Below are 18,978 nucleotides of genomic sequence, written 5' to 3'. Positions count from 1 at the left end.
TTTTTTTTTTTTTTTTAGACAGAATTTCACTCTTGTTGCCCAGGCTGGAATGCAATGGCACAATCTTGGCTCACTGCAACCTCTGCCTCCCGGGTTCAAGCGATTCTCCTGCCTTAGCCTCCCAAGTAGCTGGGATTACAGGCATGTGCCACCATGCCTGGCTAATCTTCTATTTTTCGTAGAGATGGGGTTTCTCCAGGTTGGTCAGGCTGGTCTCAAACTCCCGACCTCAGGTGATCCACCCGCCTCAGCCTTCCAAAGTGCTGGGATTACAGGTGTGAGCCACCACACCCGACCGTGAGAATTGTTGATTTTGAGTGACTGCACAAAAGTTCTACATGCAAGACCTCTATTTCTACAAAGCAGAGGTACCAGGTAGGTTATTGCATGCTGCCACTTACCTATCCTACACCCACAGCATTGTTAACTGAGTACAGAACTTTTTCTTTCTGAGCCTGGACAAAGCGCCCAAACTTCTCAACATAGTTGTTCAGGCAGCTACTACAAATAGTTCAGAGTTAACATGTGAGTTGAAACCTGTTTGCCATCCTGAGGAAAGATGATCTAAATGCTACCCTGGATTAAGCCAGACCATTGAGGGCTTGTGTATTCAAGTGAACAGAAATATGTTGATGGTTCATGGAATTATTATTTTTTTTTTGAAACAGGATCTCAGTCTGTTGCCCAGGCTGTAGTGCAGTGGTGTGATCATGGCTCACTGCAGCCTCAGCCTCCCTAGGCTCAGGTGATTCTCTCACTTCAGCCTCCCGAGTAGCTGGGACTACAGGCATACACTACCACACTCAGCTAATTTTGTAGAGATGGGATTTCACCATGTTGTCCAGGCTGGTCTCTAACTCCTGGGCTCATGCAAACCTCCCACCTCAGCCTCCTAAAGTACTGGGATTACAGGTGTGATCTACTGTGCCTGGCCAATTCATAGAATTGATTTAATGCACTGTGCTTTGTGATTGTGCCAGTAGTTTCCATTGACGGGATTTGGGTGTCACTCCTTATGACACATAGATAGTTCCCACTAGGCTCACTACATCATCTTTATGAGGAAACTGTATTTCTCTCAGGACTAAAATTCAAGAAAAACTGCTTCTATAAAAACAAAACAGCCGGGCACGGTGGCTCACGCCTGTAATCCCAGCACTTTGGGAGACTGAGGCAGGTGGATCACCTGAGGCCAGGAGTTCAAGACTAGCCTGGCCAACATGGTGAAACCCCGTGTCTACTAAAACGCAAAAATTAGCTGGGCATGGTGGCAGGTGCCTGTAATTCCAGCTACTCGGGAGGCTGAGGCAGGAGAATTGCTTGAACCCTGGAGGCAGAGATTGCAGTGAGCTGAGATCGCGCCATTGCACTCCAGCCTGGACGACAAGAGTGAAACTCCTTTTAAAAAAAAAGAAAAAAAGGCCGGGCGCGGTGGCTCACACCTGTAATCCCAGTACTTTGGGAGGCCGAGGCGGGTGGATCACCTGAGGTCGGGAGTTCAAGACCAGCGTGACCAACATGGAGAAACCCCGTCTCTACTAAAAATACAAAATTAGCTGGGCGTGGTGGTGCAAGCCTGTAATCCCAACTACTCAGGAGGCTGAGGCAGGAGAATCGCTTAAACCCGAGGGCCGGAGGTTGGAGTGAGCTGAGATCGCACCATTACACTCCACCCTGGGCAACAAGTGTGAAACTGTGTCTCAAAAAAAAAAAAAAAAAAAAAAACCAGTTTTTATCTTATGAACAGTAAAAACCTCAAAATGATTGTTATTTCCTCTTTTCTATGGCTTAGCTAGGGTCAAATTTCTGGTCTACTTCTGACAACTGTTCTGGATCTGATGGAGTGCAAACTTAAATGTTAATCTTATCATTGGCCACATCATTCTCCTTCCATTAAGCTCTCCTTTCCTTGGTTCCTTCCCCTATTTTTTAAATCTAGTAATGTCTATATTTTAGTAAGCTGCCTCAAATCATTTGTGGAAGAAGGTGAGGTAGAACTACTTGTATAAAGATCAACTCAGTAATTTATATAGGCTGTATTTGGACCAATTTCTGTGAATTCATTTTTCAGGCAAAAAATGACTGACAGTTGAAACATTTTATAAATGAGGCAGAGTTCTCAGGGTCAGGGTGAGCATAATGAAAGTGTTCTGTTGAAAGTTATTCTTTTCTCTGTGTTCTTTCTAGCCCAACATTTTGAATATTCTCACTGTCTTCAAGCCAGAAATGCAAGGGAGGGTGGGAAGAGAAGAAAAAAGAACTGTGTGATTATAAAATCTTTATTATTGGCATATGAAGCAATATAAGTAGCAAATTTTACTTCTACAAAGGGGGCAAATTATATCTTTCTATACATGTGGAAGAGTAGATATTCAGTTAAGATTTATTGATAATTTACTGTGTAAAGAAATGTACTAAATACTATAAAAGTGACTTCCTATGTTTACTACCCCAAAATATTCCTACTAATGGGGTCAAGAAGACCTGAGATTACCAACTCCTTTTCCACCTATTAACCTTTTGCCACATCTTCCCCAATTTTCTCATCCAAACCCAAGTTGGGGCAACTTCAGACTGTAAGCTCCTTGAGGTTTGTCTTATTTGTCAGGGGAGCTTGTACTCGATAAATGAAATTTGCATGAATGAGTCAGAGATGTATGTACACAGGGGAAGAAAGCTGGTTATAGCTTCTTCACATTTTTCACGTGGACCCAGAGTTGTAAATGGAGGGAAGAAGGATAGCAGAGTAATCTCAAAGCACAAAGCGGGGGTGATGTCTTCACGGGCCCTCAGCAGCAACGGGGCACTGGGTGCCTAGGAAAGGCCATCTGGAGGAGACATCAGGCAGTAGAGGAATTCTGTTTTTTCCACTCATCTGCCTAGCATTTAAGGTCGGCTAAGAGGCTAGAAGGAACACATCCACGGTTCTGCTTTAGAGGATATGAAACTTGGGCTGGAAGGAACACCGGTCCACAGTTCGAGTTCAGAGGATATAAAAACTGGCTTAAAGAAACTCGGGTAAATTAGACATGAAAACTAGCGGGAAAGGACACGTGCATTGTTTGTTTCCCTACTGAGTCACCTGTTCCCAGCACATAAAGTCGTGGTGTTTGGAGATGGGAGGAACCGAGGGAAAGTCACTTTTTAGATAAGGCTCTAAAGCCTCAGGTCTAGTTTCAATCCACAAATGCGGCCAGCTGCGAGCAGGAGGAGGGAGGAGTGGTCCCGCGGGGGATTCGGGGGCGGGGCCAGAGCGGGGCTCAGAGGCGTGGCCCAGGCTAGAGGGACGAGCCCAGGCGGAGCGTAGAGGCGTGGTCAGGAGGGAGCAGGGGGGAATGGGGCCGTGGCCCGGGCGAGAGGGGCGTGGCTGTAGCTAAAGGGGTGCGGCCAGGGTGGAGGGCAGAGACTGGCACGGTTTGGGCGGGCGTGACCAGGGCGGTACGTGCGGATGTAGTGGGGCGTGGATCTGCCAGGTGGGGCATGGCCTTGGTTGAGGGGCGCGGCCCTAGTATGTGGGGCGTAACAGGGCACGAGGGGGCGTAGCTCTGATCGGCTGGCGTGCAGGCTGCGGATCCCCGGAGACTAGCGAGCGGCTAGGTTCGTGATCTGGAGAGACGCTCAGGTAAGGACGGGTGGCCGAGAGGAGTGGGGCGACAAGGGGCAGGCCGATCCAGACAGGGCCGAGATTCTTCCCACGACTCCCCGCCCCACCGGGTTTCGGAGCTAGGAGAGCTGTTGATCCTGCGAGTATTGTCTGGGTCCCGGCAGGGCGCCCCGGAGTACTGAGTGGGGCCTAATGGGGTATCGAACTCCCCCACCCCAGCCCTCTTCCTCCACTATGGGAGTTACCAAACGGCTGTCATCCTTTAAGGTTCTTTGCACAGGACGCGATAATAGCTGTTGTAGAGAAAAGGGGGTGGGCGAGGGCAGTTCCTTGGTAGGTAGGGTTGCCAAGGTTGGTTGAATCCAAATAACTCCAGAAAGTCCAGCCTGCTGTGAATAGCTAGAGACGGGGGTAAGGGCAACAAATCTGAGATTGCGGTTCCAGAAACCGAGGCGCAGTAAACTGGGACTCCCTCAGATCTGTATTGTATCCGCACCGCCCACTATGCTAGGGGCTGTGGAGAGACACAGCCACCCACCCCCAAAATAGGGGATCAGCATCACAATTGTGCCATGCGGGCAAATCTGAGTCTTCTTCGCTCTGCAGTTCCTTTTAGCCTTTTTGTTTTGTGCTCAGCCCTAAAGCTGAAGGAGAGGAACCTGCAAATACAAACCGTGTTGGTTTTCCTGATTCTTGTGGCATTCAATGTTAAGTGCTTCTGCCCTGAGGCTTGTGGCAATTGGTTAATATTGGTGTCAGTGCCCTTCCCTCAGGTGTATTTTCACTGAGAGAGTTTGAGAGACAAGGGGAGTTGATATGTACACTTTAGTTTGAAAAGAACTTGTTCTCTCTTAACCACTGAAAACCGCATTGCTTTCTGCTTCCCATTCTTCCTTTACTGATAATCTGGCCGTCACTCTGCTGTTTAAAAGTCTTGCTGGAGTATGGAGACAAGTAGCCCTATTTCTGTGGTGAGAGAAGCTACCCCAGAGCATACCCTTGAATTGTCCCTGCACATCCCTCAGGAGTGGCCACTCTTCTTGGGTATGTTGGAAGTGGAAAACCATAAAGCTTTCTAGGAATAGTTTTTACTCAGGTACTTTTTTTTTTTTTTAACCTCAGCACCAGGGTTGGAATTCACTGAAATGCCAAAAGCAGCAAGGGCACCGTTCTCTGTGCCTGTACACACCTGCCGTCTTCTCCCTGGAGCCAGGCAAAAAGCTACAACCACTCACAATTGGAACGCAGTAAAGGTTGAATGAATTGTGAGTGAATGAATGAATATGAATATTTGGGAAATTGGACGGAAAGGGGAAAATGCATTTCATCTCATTGGTGGCACTGGGCAATTATTAGAAACATATTTTGAAACCTTTGGCTACCACACATTGGGATCATGCTCCCAGGGAAGAAGTGGGTGAGAGGGGGAAGCTGAGCTTTCTCAGTCAAGATATTGCAACATAATCTCTAATTTGGGAATTGCAAAAAAGCTTGTTTCCTTTTGAAATCAAGAGGTGATCAAAGGAAGAGTCAATCTGTTGAGAATGAAGGAACTTTTTCCAATGTAATTGTAACCTTTAGTCAGAGTACATTTGTTTTTTCTGTTTTGCCTACATATGAATGGCTTAATCAGGCAGAGTTCAAGCTACTTGTCGTTTAATAAATACAAGATTTATGAATGATTCATTGAGGGCTTTCAGAATCTTTGTTTCCACACATTTCTAAGTCTGGAAAACAGCTAAGGGGCAGGTTAGCAAAATCCGAGGATATACATAAATCTTCAGTGATGGCAAACAGCATATAACACAGAAAGCTCCCCTGTAGTCCATCGAGCCCAGGGACCCATCTTTATGGACAAACTTAGGTATGGACAGATTCTCCATGAAATACAGTAATGTATGGTATTAGTTGATAGTTACGTGCTGTGTTTGATGGTTAAACATTATTTTTGGTTTCACAAACTTGGGTTTTATGAATGCAGTGAGTAAGTTTAAATAACCAACTCTTAATTAAACTATAACTTTTAATTTAACAGAGAGGATAGACCTTAGGCCTGAACAAAAATAACCTTATGTGTTGTTATAGGTATTGCAATCTAGTATTAGCTAAATTGAATTTCTGTTTACTTGGATTTTCCTGGAACCTCCTCACCTGGACCTTCCAAGCTCTGTTCCTTCCTTGATTGCCTTTGACTGTTTGTTCTCAGTCTCAGCATCCTTCATGGCTCCTTTTTGTGAGTCTCCCTTGATACACCTGTAACTGCTGGGAGTAGGGGATTCTCTTTCTATCTGTAGCTTCCTGACCGCTCCTGAGCACCAGAGATCTGTTGCCAACTCTCTCCTAGACCTTTCCTCTCAGCTGTCCCATTGACACCTTAAATCCAATATGATTAGCGGGCTGGGCGCCATGGCTCACGCCTGTACGCTTATAATCCCAGCACTTCGGGAAGCTGAGGTGGGTGGATCGTTTGAGGCCAGGAGTTCGAGACCAGCCTGGACAACATGGCGAAACCTCGTCGCTACCAAAAATACAAAAATTAGCTGGACGTGGTGGTACACCTGTGATCCCAGCTACTTGGGAGGCTGAGGTGGGAGGATCACTTGAGCGTGGGAGGTGGAGGGTACAGTGAGCCAAGATCATGCCACTGTACTCCAGCGTGGGTGACAGAGACCCCATCTCCTTCTTTTTCTTTTTTTTGAGATGGAGTTTTGCCCTGTCACCTAGCCTGGAGTACAGTGGCGTGATCTCGGCTCACTGCAACCTCTACTTCCTGGGTTCAAGTGATTCTCCTGCCTCAGCCTCCCGAGTAGATGGGCTTATAGGCTTGCACCACCATGCACGGCTAATTTTTGTATTTTTAGTGGAGATGGGGTTTTGCTATGTTGGCCAGGCTGGTCTGGGACTCCTGCCATCAAGTAATCCACCCTTCTCGGCCTCCTAAAGTGCTGGGATTACAGGTGTGAGCCTCTGCACCTGACCCGGAGACCCTGTCTCAAAAAAAAAAAAAACCCAATTTGATTAGAGGTATGACCTGCCATCATCTTTCTCTTCCCTATTTCTCATGACAGATTCTATTTTTTTTTTTTTTTTTTTTGAGTCAGTCTCGCTCTGTCACCCAGGCTGGAATGCAGTGGCACTATCTCAGCTCACTGCAACCTCCACCTCCTGGGTTCAAGCAATTCTCTGCCTCAGCCTCCCAAGTACAGGCGCCTGCCACCACGCCCGGCTAATTTTTGTATTTTTAGTAGAAATGGGGTTTCACCATCTTGACCAGGCTGGTCTTGAACTCCTGACCTCTTGATCCACCCGCCTCGGCCTCCCAAAGTGCTGGGATTACAGATGTGAGCCACTGTGCCCAGCCCGACAAGTTCTATTTTTCTGTACAGGGATTCATCCTCGTCCTACTGCCAGCATCACTCCAGCTATTAAATGAGGTCTTCCTCCACTTCTTCCTTTTATTCTCCCTTAACTGAGTGACAGACCCTACATTTTAAAAATCACAATGGCTGTCTCTCGAATACCAAGTACCCTATCCAACTCTACTGTCACTGCCCAGTTCAGTGCTTCATATTCTCTCACTCGGATTATTGGAGTTTCACTTCAAACTCCACATGCTTAGACCTGACCTACTTATTTCCCACCCAAAACCTGTTTCTCCCACTGTCTCCCCTATCTCAGTTTATGGTAACTTTATCTTTCCAGTTGTGTAGACCAAAAATCTTCCAGTAATCCTTAACTCCTTTCGTTCACATCTTATGGGCTGTATATTCAAGATATATCAAAAATCCAACCACTTCTTACCACGTCCACTGTGACATCTCTGGATTAGTTCAAGCCTTGGATTATCCCTAAAAGGTTTTCCTACTTCTTTCCTACTTCCTTCTTCTTTCCTGTTCCTCCCGGTCTCTACTCCCCAAGGCAATTTTCAATAAGACATGCTGTGATTTTTTTTTTTTTTTTTGAGACGGAGTCTCGCTCTGTCACTCTGACGCCAGGCTGGAGTGCTCACTACAACCTCCACCTCCTGAGTTCAAGCGATTCTCCTGCCTCAGCCTCCCGAGTAGCTGGGATTACAGACATGCACCACCGCACCTGGCTAACTTTTGTATTTGTAGTAGCGTCATGATTTCACCATGTTGGCCAGGCTGGTTGCGAACTCCTGACCTCCAGTGATCCTCTTCTCCCACCTCGGCCTCCCAAAGTGCTGGAATTACAGGCATGAGGCACCACGCCCTGCCTGAGTGATCTTTTAAAAATGTAAATTACTGTATGTAAATGTAAAATGTTACTGCTCTGCTCAGAAACCTCCATTGTCTCCCCTTTTTACTTAGAGCAGTGGTTTTCCACCTGGGGTAATCCTATTCCCCTCCCCCAGGGGACATCTGGCAATGTCTGCAGATATTTTTTTGTTGTAACAACTCTGGTATAGGGTGGAACTGGCATCTATTGGATGCTAGCCAATACTGATGCTGCTAAACACCCTACAATGCACGACATTCCCCCACAACCAAGAGTCATCTAATCAAAACTGTCAATAGTGCCAAGACTGAGAAACCCTAACTTAGAGAAAGAGAACCCTTGCAGTAGCCCAGAAGTCTTGATCTGTCATCCATTACCTGTGAACCTCATCTCCTACTGCCTTCCTCCTGGTTCACTCTACTCCTGCCATATTGGCCTCCTTACTATCCCTTGAATATGCCAGACATACGCCCACTTCAGGATCTTTGCCCAGGCAGTTCCCCACGCCTGAAATGTCCTTCCTTTAGATAGCCATGTAACTAATCCCCTACCTCCTCCAATCCTTTGCTCGAATTTTATCTTCTTAACGAGGCCTCCTGTGAGCAATATATTTAAAAATATAACACCCTCTCTCAAGTGGCACTCCAAATTCATCTTACGCTGCTCCACTTTTTACTGGACATATTCAAATTGTCTCTACAACTGACTTGTTTATTACATTTGTTGTTTATTACCTGTATGCCCTACTAAAATGTGAGCTCCACAAGGGTAAGAGCTTTGTTCTCTTCCCCAATGAACCTAGAACCATGTTTCTTACTTAATAGATGTCCAATTGATATCTTAATGACAAAAAGAATAAAAGAGTGATGGATTGAATGAAGGATGGTTAAAGGAATCACCTCCTCCCTGACTTTCCTGGCTCTACTTGCTCCCATCCATCCTGTACTCCATTGTCAGAGTCATCAGAAACCATCACTGCTTTCTCCTGTACCCATGGAATAATATCCAAAAGCCTTCCAGTCTCTCGGAAGTTCATATTCCCCAAATTAATCTCAAATCCTCATCTTGCCCCACCTCCTACTGCACCCCCAGGGCATCTGCTTGGCCAGTGTGTTGACAAATATTAATAGCAGACTTGGAATGATGGGAAGGTCAGAAATACTCTTGGCTTTCTTTCAGAAAAACTGGTTTGAGGTTTGCGGGTTTTTGTTTTTGTTTTGTCTAAAGGAGAAAAAGAAAATCTTCAGAGTCAGGGTCCCCTGCAGTGAGATCAGCACCATTCTGGGGCACAGATAGAGGTTCAGACTTTTGGACCACTACAAGCAATCTACCACTGAGTGTAGAGGAGAATGACCGAGAGGGTGAAGGTGAGGGTGAAGTCTGGCCCTCTGGAGCCCTCCTGCCCCCTAGCCCTAGAGAGTCAGTCTGGATGTACAGGAGAAACTTCCTCTAGGCCAGGTGTCATTGGCCTCCAGCCTTGGTGTTGTGCAGACAGTGTGATTACAGAATGCAGGGCAGTCCTCAAGGCATGACCATGGCCCTGGCCGTCAGTCCCAGCTTGCCATGCCTCAGTGCTTTCCGGATGGCTCTCTGTGGAGCAGAGTCAAGGGTCATTTCCCAGACTTCTCTGAGTGCCATGCTAATAGGCCTCAGACCCCCCCCCCCGCCCACCCCCAACAACCTCTTGTGCAGGGCCCTGTGCCTGCTTGGCCTGGTGTGTGGTCACTCATCTGTTTGTACAGCTCTCCTGGCTGGCGGCCATGCCCTCGGCCTTGTCTTATCACAACCTTCCCTTTGAAGGCAGAGCCCACACATCCTTTCTGTTGACTTTGCATTGTACTTGCCATCATCCTCCCAAAAATTACTATGTCTCATTCTAACTCGATTGTGAGCAAGAACGGAGGCCTTTTCCACTTGTTTGCCCATATTCCCCTGACACTAGAATTGTTTATTGAGTAAACCTAAGGTTCTGCCCATTTTGACTCTAATTGTTTTCTTCGGCCTTGGGGCCTAATCATCCCCTTCCACCTCCTCATCATCGGGGAAGGTTCCCCTGTCCATCCCTCTGCCTTTGCCTCCCTGTTAAATTATCTCTCTCCTACGATACATTTTTCAGATGCCACCCTTTCCTGAAACTTAGAGCCCCTGCACCATATATTCTCATTGCACTAAATCAAGGCCGTCATCGTGTCCAGCTTTGATTAAGAAATATTTGTTTATGGCCAGGCGCGGTGGTTCACGCCTGTAATCCCAGCACTTTGGGGCGCCAAGGCGGGCAGATCACCTGAGGTCAGGAGTTCGAGACCAGCCTGGCCAACATGGTGAAACCCCGTCTCTACTAAAAATACAGAAATTAGCCGGGCATGGTGGCGGGCGCCTGTATTCCCAGCTACTCTGGAAGCTGAGGCAGGAGAATCACTTGAAGCTGGGAGGTGGTGGTTGCAGTGAGCTGAGATCACACCACTGCACTCCAGCCTAGGTGACAGAGCGAGACTCTGTCTCAAGAAAAAGAAAAGAAAAGAAAAGAAATATCTGTTTAATTATGCTAAGTAAAATAAGCCAGTCACAGAAGGACAAATACTGTACGATCCCACTTATGTGAGGTACCTAGAATAGGCAAATAAATACACAGAGACATAAAGTAAAAGAGAGATTGCCAGGGGATACGGGGTAGAGGAGAAGTTCTTCTTTAGTGAGTACATAGTTTATGTTGGAGATGATGAAAAAGTTTTGGGTACAGATGGTGGTGATGGTTGCACAACACTGTGAATGTATTTAATGCCACTGAATTTGTACATTTACAGCTGGTTAAAATAACTATTATGTATGCTTTATCACAATTTTTGAAAAGGTAACAAAAAAGAAGTATTTGTTTCAATAGTTTTTCTTTGTAGATTGCAAGCTTGTGGGAATAGAGAAAGAGCATGATCTTTTCATCTTTACACAAGCACAGTGCTCGACATGAGATAATCGCTCACTATTGCTTCAGTTCAGGACTGGAAATCAATGGAAAGGAAGCACAGTTAACGCAAGGTTTCCCTATATCTTTTAGAAGGTTTTGAAATTTCATTTTAATGTCAAATCAGTTTTATCAGAGGGAATCCTGATTAGTTGCAATTGTTTGGGGATATTTATTGGCTTTAAAAGAAAACAAAAAATGATATTAAAAGTCATCTAAAATGACTATTTTCTTAGCTTTCTGCATTTATACAATGGGTAGCATTTTAACAAAATCAATTTGAGTAATAATAACTTATATTTATATAACACTTAGCAGCTTTTTCGGAGAGCTTTCATAGCTTGCACCATTTGAAGCCACAGAAAGCATCAACTTCTTGTTTTTTTGTTTTGTTTAATTTTTTTTTTTTTTTTGAGGCGGAGTCTCGCTCTGTCACCCAGGCTGGAGTGCAGTGGCACGATCTCAGCTCACTGCAGCCTACACCTCCCGGATTCAAGTGATTCTCCTGCCTCAGCCTCCTGAGTAGCTGGGGCTACAGGCATGTGCCACCATGCCTGGCTAATCTTCTGTTTTTCATAGAGACAGGGTTTCTCCAGGTTGGCCAGGATGGTCTCGATCTCCTGACCTTACGATCCACCTGCCTCAGCCTCCCAAAGTGCTGGGATTACAGGCGTGAGCCACCACACCCGGCTGAATTTCTTGTATAGTGTAACTGAGCAACTATTTTTCCTGCTCCTTGGGTTCTAGATTCTTGCATAAATTTAAGGGTGTACTTTAAGCATTAATCTTAACCATTTCAGTTCATATTATTGTAACCGCTCAAGGGATTCTTCCTACCTGCTGCACAAAGAAAGACCATGGCATTGCAACCGCTGCCTGGACAGAATCCATTTACCAAGACGGGGGAATTGCAGTGGAGAAAGAGTGATTCACACAGAGCCAGCTGTGTGGAGACCACAGTTTTATTATTACTCAAATCAGTCTCCACGAGCATCCAGGCATCAGAGTTTTTAAAGATAATTTTGTGGGTAAGGGCTTGAGAAGTGGGGAGGGCTGATTGCTCAGGTTGGAGATGGAATTATAGGGGGTTAAAGTGAGGTTTTCTTGCTGTCTTTTGTTCCTGGGTGGGATGGCAGAACTGATTGAGCCAGATTATGGGTCTGGGTGGTGTCAGCTGATCCATCGAGTGCAGGGTCTGCAAAATATCTCAAGCGTTGATCTTAGGTTTTACAATAGTGATGTTATCCCAAGGAGCAATTTGGGGAGGTTCAAACTCTTGGAGCCAGAGGCTGCACAACCCCTAAACTGTAATTTCTAACCACTAGCTAAGTTGTTAGTCCTGCAAAGGCAGACTCGTCCCCAGGCAAGAAGGGGGTCTTTTTGGGAAAGGGCTGCTATCAATTTTGTTTCAGTCAAGCCATGAACTGAATTCCTTCCCAAAGTTAGTTCGGCCTACATCCAGGAATAAACAAGGACAGCTTAAAGGTTAGAAGCAAGATGGAGTTGATTAGGTCTGATTTTATTCACTGTCATAATTTCCTCAGTTATAATTTTGCAAAGGCGGTTTCAGCATTGTAGTAAAGAAAGAGTTTAGTTAGACACGGGGCCGGCCACACCATGTGGGAGATGGAATTAGTAGTGAAATAATCTCCGCCAAAGCTCATAGGTTAGGAGTTTTTCAAAGGCAGTTTAGGGGAATGGGTGGAGGTGGCTAGGCTTGCTGCTGATTGTTTGAGGAGGAGATGAAATCAGTGTCCTTTGATTTCAGAAATACAATGAGGGATAAATTGATAGGATGTCTGGGAATTTGCTTCAAAATAAGCTGGGGAGGAAAAATAGCAGGGGGGGTAGGAGAAGTATAAATAAAACTTGATTGGCCATGAACAGATGGTTGAAATGGAATATTGGGTATGTAGGTGGTTTTATTATAGTGTTCTTACTATACTAGCATAAAATTGAAGTTTTCCATAATAAAGTTTTTCTTTATTAAGAAAAACAAAGCAGAGTGAGATTCTAAATTGAAGTTGCCAATGGCCTATTGTTCTTTAAGTTTGCTCCATTAATTCAGTTAAGGAAGTTATTTGAAAACAGGGTGCTAATGCGCGTCTTTGTTTTCTGGGGTATAGTGTCTCACCCCGAGAAGATTAATGACTGGAACACACACATGGAGTTAAGGAAAGTTTAATAGGCAGAAGAAAGGAGAGAGGAGAGCAATTCTCTCTCTTGCGAGAGAGGCGTCCAAAAAAGGGACAAGTGGCAGACTGCAGCAGATTTTATAGGCAGGCGTGAGGAGGCGGTGTCTGATTTACATAGGGGCCACAGGTTGGTTCGAACAGATGTGACGTTTACATAGCATGTGGGAAGGCTGATCGTCCCACCCTAATCTTATTTTGCAAAAGGGCTTTCTACTTGGCCAGTGCCATCTTGTCTGCTCCTTACTGTACACTTGGCTGGCAAAGAGAAGATGGAGCCACCATTTTGAACATGCCTAGTCCTAGGTAGTATTTTTCTATTGGCACAACTGCCAGCATTCGCCTGTGCAAGCTTCCAGCTTGCTTGTCTATGTCTGCAGCTCGATTTTACAGGCTTCTCTTTGTTAGAAAAGAAAATGATTTGGGGGCTGCTTTTTATTAAAAGGAAAACCTTACTGAGGACTCCCATACCCTCACTATCTGCCTAAGTAATTTCTTCTCAACTCCTATATCACTATTATTTAGCTCAAGGCACTATCAAGATAATCCCTTGAAAGTTTGTTACCAGTCCATGTTTTAAATCCTGAGTCAAACATTTGCATCTCTTAAATAAGGTCCATTTTGACATACATGCTCCCTTCAAAAATGTATATACACAAATACACACGTAAAACTATAACCTGGCCAGATGCAGTAGCTCACACCTGTAATCCCAGCACTTTGCGAGTTCCTTAAGCAGGAGGATTGCTTGAATCCAGGAGTTCGAGACCAACCCAGGTAATATAGTGAGACCCACCCCCCCCATCTTTAAAAAAAATAAACAGAATTAACCAGGGATAGCCAGACGCAGTGGCTCACAGCTGTAATCCCAGCACTTTGGGAGGCTGAGGTTGGAGGATCACTTGAGGTCAGGAGTTCAAGACCAGCCTGGCCAACATGGTGAAACCCTGTCTCTATGAAAAATACAAAAAAGAGCATCTGCACAGGCTGGAGGGAAAGAAAGGAGTTGGAAGAACGTGGGCAGGCAGGAGTGCAAATAGATGTGAGGCCGAGATCTTAGCAGGGCCAGAGCACATGGCCTTGCAGCCACACCACAGTCATGGTTGCACAAATGGTGTCCTGAACAGCTGTTTGAATGTGTCTCAAGTACTCAGACTAAACACTTCTAAATCTGTAGTGGAATGAATGTGTAACCAAGAAAAATTGATTTTTTTTTTCAAAATTTCAGAATGGAATAGGGATAGTTTTCAGGGAAAATGGATGAAGCAGTATTGTGGTGGGAAAAGTGTTCAAAGTTAATATTACCATAATTTCAGAACACCATAGTGAATACCTTGGAAAGCATCATCTTCTGAGACTTTGACTGTGACCATGTGAAAGGTGGAGAGAGAATTCAGGATTAACTTTGTCTGTTTTCCCATGTTCAAGGACCATTGTGTTACACCAAAAATTGGCAAAGAGTCATAGATTATATTTAAGCTCAGATTTCAAAACTGCCCATGACTATTTTGGCAGGATGTATCGTGGGTTTTGTTTTGTTTTTGTAAGCAATCTAGATACAGATGTTTGTTTTTAGTCCGACAGCCTGGAGGGAGCTTTAATGTTGGAGTTCTTCGTACATGTAAATACCATGCTGGATAATTAACTGGGATTTCCTGGAGCAATGTTTTTTTTTTTTTTTTTTTAAGAAACTGTACTGTAAACAGTTTTTTCATTCTTGTGGCTAAAGAGAAGCTTTTCTCTGGACTTCTAATATTTGCCAACCCTGAGGGAAACGCAAAGCATGTGAGTCAGTCCTCAGGACCCTCCCTGCCCTCCACTGAGGGGACCAATGAGTTTGAGGAACAAGAGGGGATAAACCGTTAACTCTCATCTGCCCTCCCTCCCTCCACCTCAGGGTGTGTACTCCTAGTCTGAATATTGTCCTACTTAGAGGTTTCTCCATGATCTTAAGTCTCTGTTGTTTACAGCTTTCCCTCCTCTGCCCTCATCCCTCTAGGTTATTAGGTTCCTGCAACTTAACTGGGAACTGATCAAGATTTCAAGCTAAGATGGTGGTGATGAACAGCCTAAGGGTCATTCTTCAAGCATCTCCAGGCAAATTGCTGTGGAGAAAGTTCCAGATTCCGAGATTCATGCCAACGAGGCCCTGCAGCCTCTACACTTGTACTTACAAAACCCGGAACCGAGCCTGTGAGTACACCACTTCCTTAAAGAGAACGAAAAGGGCTCCAGCCTGAGTGACAGAGCGAAATCTCATCTCTTAGAGAAAAAGAAAAGAGGGAGCAAGTGTGCAAGAGCAAAAATACTTGTCTTTATAATAATCACACATGTTAAACATTTGTAGCTATGTTGTCTTTGGCTTTCCAGTGCAGGATTATATGCCTTATGAACTGTGAGAATAGCTGTTTCTCTACTGATTCATGAAAGTAAATGTAGAATGTTCTTTCTTCACTAATTTTAGCATGTTAAAATGATGTCATGCAGAAACTGGACAAGAGACAGATCCCAGTGTTTAATACTTTGGAACCTGTTGTTTATTATTTCTTGGTAGCAATTGTCTTTTTTTTTTTTCTTTTAAACAAAGGTTGATCCACAAACCACAAATTATTTCTGGGAACTTTACATTTCTGGAAGTTGCATGTAAATGTTTGTAAGCAGTTTACTAGCTTCAACATTCTGGAATATTCTGTCCTGAGTTAGGAATTGCTAAGTTAATTCTAGCTGTTCAGTTTGCAAGTGTGTGCTCTGCTGTAAGGATGGAAGATTGAGGGAGGCAGGAAATGGTCTTCCTCACACCTCTCTCATCTCGTTCCCCTTCTGGAAATACAAGGCATTGTCCATGTCCGGATGTGGCAGGGATTCTCCACTGCGGCGTGATGGACACCGAGGATGGATCATTGTGTGTTATGGGAGGTTGTCCTGTGTCCTGGAGGGTCTTTACAGCATTCCTGGCCTCTGCCTACTAGTTGCTAGTAGCACCCTCATGAAGCTATAACAACCAAAACTGTCTGCAGATTGCCAAACATGCTCTGCATGACTGCCCTAGAGAGGGCAGTTGAGAGGATGGGAAAGGATAATGTGTGTATTTGTGGACAGATAACTTTGAGTTAATGGAGATATGAAATGGCTAAGTATTATCATTAAGGAGGAATTTTTCATGTTTTCCGTTACTTAAAAAACACGGGCACAGAGTTTTCAAATGTTGGGTTGCACTGAGGTCTAGGTTTCTCCACTTTCATGTTTATTTTCTTTGACCCCATATGCACATAATAAAAAGACTAGGTAAGAATGGAATGCTTGTGAATTAGTAGTGCTAATCTAGCTACATCCAAGGGCTTGAAACTGCTCCACAAATATATTTTCACTGTAAGTTTATTTTGTTTCCTTCAACATTGACTGTGTTCTTTTTCAAATAAACGGGCCAGAGGCATAATAAATTTCTGGTTGCTAGGTGTGGTTTCCTACAAATATGCCACATCCTACCGAGACTGGCTTATTCTGAACACTGGCACTTTGTGGTCTAGGGTTTATGTTACAAAGTATTAGTAGTTTTGCTGTTTTTTTTTTTTTTTTGACAGTTGAAATTAAACATCCAAATCCGGTATGCTTATGTAGTTAGGATAGTTTGCTGCTTTTAATGCTGACAAAAAAAACAAACAGTAGTGGCTTCGGGAGGGGCAACTTTACTTAGTGAATTTCCCACAACAGATGACATGTTCTTGTTTCTAAGTTACTAGGAAAAACAGGGGACAGTCACCATTTGATGTTTTTTTTTTTTTTTTTTTTTTTTGACGGAGTCTCGCTCTGTCGCCCAGGCCGGAGTGCAGTGGCCGGATCTCAGCTCACTACAAGCTCCGCCTCCTGGGTTTACGCCATTCTCCTGCCTCAGCCTCCAGAGTAGCTGGGACTACAGGCGCCCGCCACCTCGCCCAGCTAGTTTTTTCTTTTTGTATTTTTTAGTAGAGACGGGGTTTCACCGCATTAGCGATGGTCTCGATCTCCTGACCTCGTGATCCGCCCGTCTCGGCCTCCCAAAGTGCTGGGATTACAGGCTTGAGCCACCGCGCCTGGCCTACCATTTGATTTTGTTTGTAGAATATTACTCTGTTCCAACCTATTTGCCCCAAGAATAATATTGTGGTCTTTGCTGCTCTAGGCCTTTGAGCAGGTCCTGTTTCTATGTTCTGTACTCTCATCTGCTCAATTGTAAAGACAGTTCTCATTGTTTCTGACAGCTCGGTACCCCAACAGAAGGCCAGTGTACACTTGTGACCAAGAATGACCCCAGATTCTTGAGGGTTTGAAAAGATAACATGTGTTGATGAAAAGCCAAACTCTAAAATATTGGAAGAGGTTCATTCTGAGCCAAATATGAGTGACCGTGGCCCATGATACAGCCTCAAGAGGTCCTGAGAACACATGCCCAAGGTGGTTGGGTTACAGCATGGGGGAGACAGAAGTTACAGGCAAGACGTAAATCAATACCTGTAAGGTATACCTTGTGAGGGCGAAACTCTGATTTTTTTTATCTTGCCCAAATTCCTATCTAAGGGGTCTGGGGAGTCATGCCCCACAAATCATGAATTGTTACCAGATGGGTTTTATTTAACCCATATATCGTGATTTACTTTCCAACCTGACTTTGGTGTAACATTATAAGACAAAGAAGAAAATCAAAATATTTTACCCCAAAACATGTTTCTTTGCCATATTTTGAAATTGCCCTGCAAAGCTGTTCTGTGTAGGGGAAAAACTGTATCTGTAAAGAATCTCTATTAACATAGCTAGATCTTTTTTTTTTCAGACCCTCCCAATCCTAAAGAGATTAACTAAGATCTGAATAGGAAATATTTCTCATCTATTTTCTCTAAGGGCAGCCACTATAAGACTTCAAAAGAACTTTGGTCTCCACAGTCTTTATCTTAACCCTAACCATTCCCTTTCTACCAATTCCAGGTCTTTAGACAAATTCAACCAATTGTCAACCAGAAAATGTTTAAATTTACCTATAGCCTAGAAGCCCCCCCAACCCCCACCCCAGCTTTGAACTGTCCTGCCTTTCTGGACCAAACCAGTGTATTTCTTAAATGTATTTGATTGATGTCTCATGCCTCTCTAAAATGTATAAAAACAAGCTGTGCCCTGAGCACCTTGGGCACATGTTCTCAGGTCCATGTGGGGGCTGTGTCACGGGCCACAGTCACCCATATTTGGCTCAGAATAAATCTCTTCAAATACTTACAGAGTTTGACTCTTTTCGTCAACACTTGGTTTGGCCTGGAAAGGACATCTCTAAGCAGGGGCTTACAGGTCATAAGTAAGTGGATTCAAAGATTTTCTGTTGGCTGGGCGCGGTGGCTCACGCCTGTAATCCCAGCAGTTTGGGAGGCCGAGGCGGGCAGATCACAAGGTCAGGAGATCGAGACCACAGTGAAACCCCGTCTCTACTAAAAATACAAAAAATTAGCTGGGCGCAGTGGCGGGTGCCTGTAGTCCCAGCTACTCAGGAGACTGAGGCAGGAGAATGGCGTGAACCCGGGAGGCTGAGCCGAGATTGCGCCACTGCACTCCAGCCTGGGCGACAAAAAAACAAAGATTTTCTGTTTGGCTGTTTGGCAGTTGGTTGAAAAAGTTAAGCTTTGCCTAAAGACTTGAAGTCAACTGAAAGAAATGCTTGAGTTAAGATAAGGGGGACTGTAGAAGCCAAGGTTCTTGTTATGTAGATGAAGCCTCCCATTAGCAGGTTTAGAGAGATTAGATGGTAAACATCTCTTATGGGACCTTAAAATGTGTCACATCTCTCCTGGATCAGGAAAAGACCTGGAAAGGGACAGGGGCTCTCTACAGAATGCACATTTATCCCACAAGGGATGGTTTTGCAGGGCCGTTTCAAAATATGTCAAAGAAATATATTTTGGGATAAGGCTGGGTGCAGTGACTCACGCCTGTAATCCCAGCACTTTGCGAGTTCCTTAAGCAGG

General features: G+C 44.7%; 1 protein-coding gene across 2 annotated transcripts in view; it reads left to right on the top strand.

Annotated features, from left to right (window-relative positions):
- The window catches only part of CA5B (carbonic anhydrase VB, mitochondrial), a 64,276-nt gene that overhangs the window by 14,491 nt on the left and 30,807 nt on the right, over positions 1-18,978 (top strand). Inside the window, exons 2-3 of one of the 2 annotated variants that reach the window (XM_011940263.1) lie at positions 10,792-10,871; positions 14,994-15,187. In XM_011940263.1, coding sequence (XP_011795653.1) covers positions 15,046-15,187 — 142 coding nt within the window. In that variant the 5' untranslated portion in view covers positions 10,792-10,871; positions 14,994-15,045. Of the gene's footprint in view, positions 1-3,538; positions 3,623-10,791; positions 10,872-14,993; positions 15,188-18,978 lie in introns of those variants that run through there. The other variant, XM_011940262.1, reaches the window with a different exon arrangement.

This window comes from Colobus angolensis, unplaced genomic scaffold (genome assembly GCF_000951035.1).
Source record: "Colobus angolensis palliatus isolate OR3802 unplaced genomic scaffold, Cang.pa_1.0 Scaffold188, whole genome shotgun sequence".
Lineage (NCBI taxonomy): Eukaryota > Metazoa > Chordata > Mammalia > Primates > Cercopithecidae > Colobus > Colobus angolensis.
The sequence above is the reverse complement of the archived record's forward strand: the minus strand, read 5'-3'. Positions and strand labels throughout refer to the sequence as shown.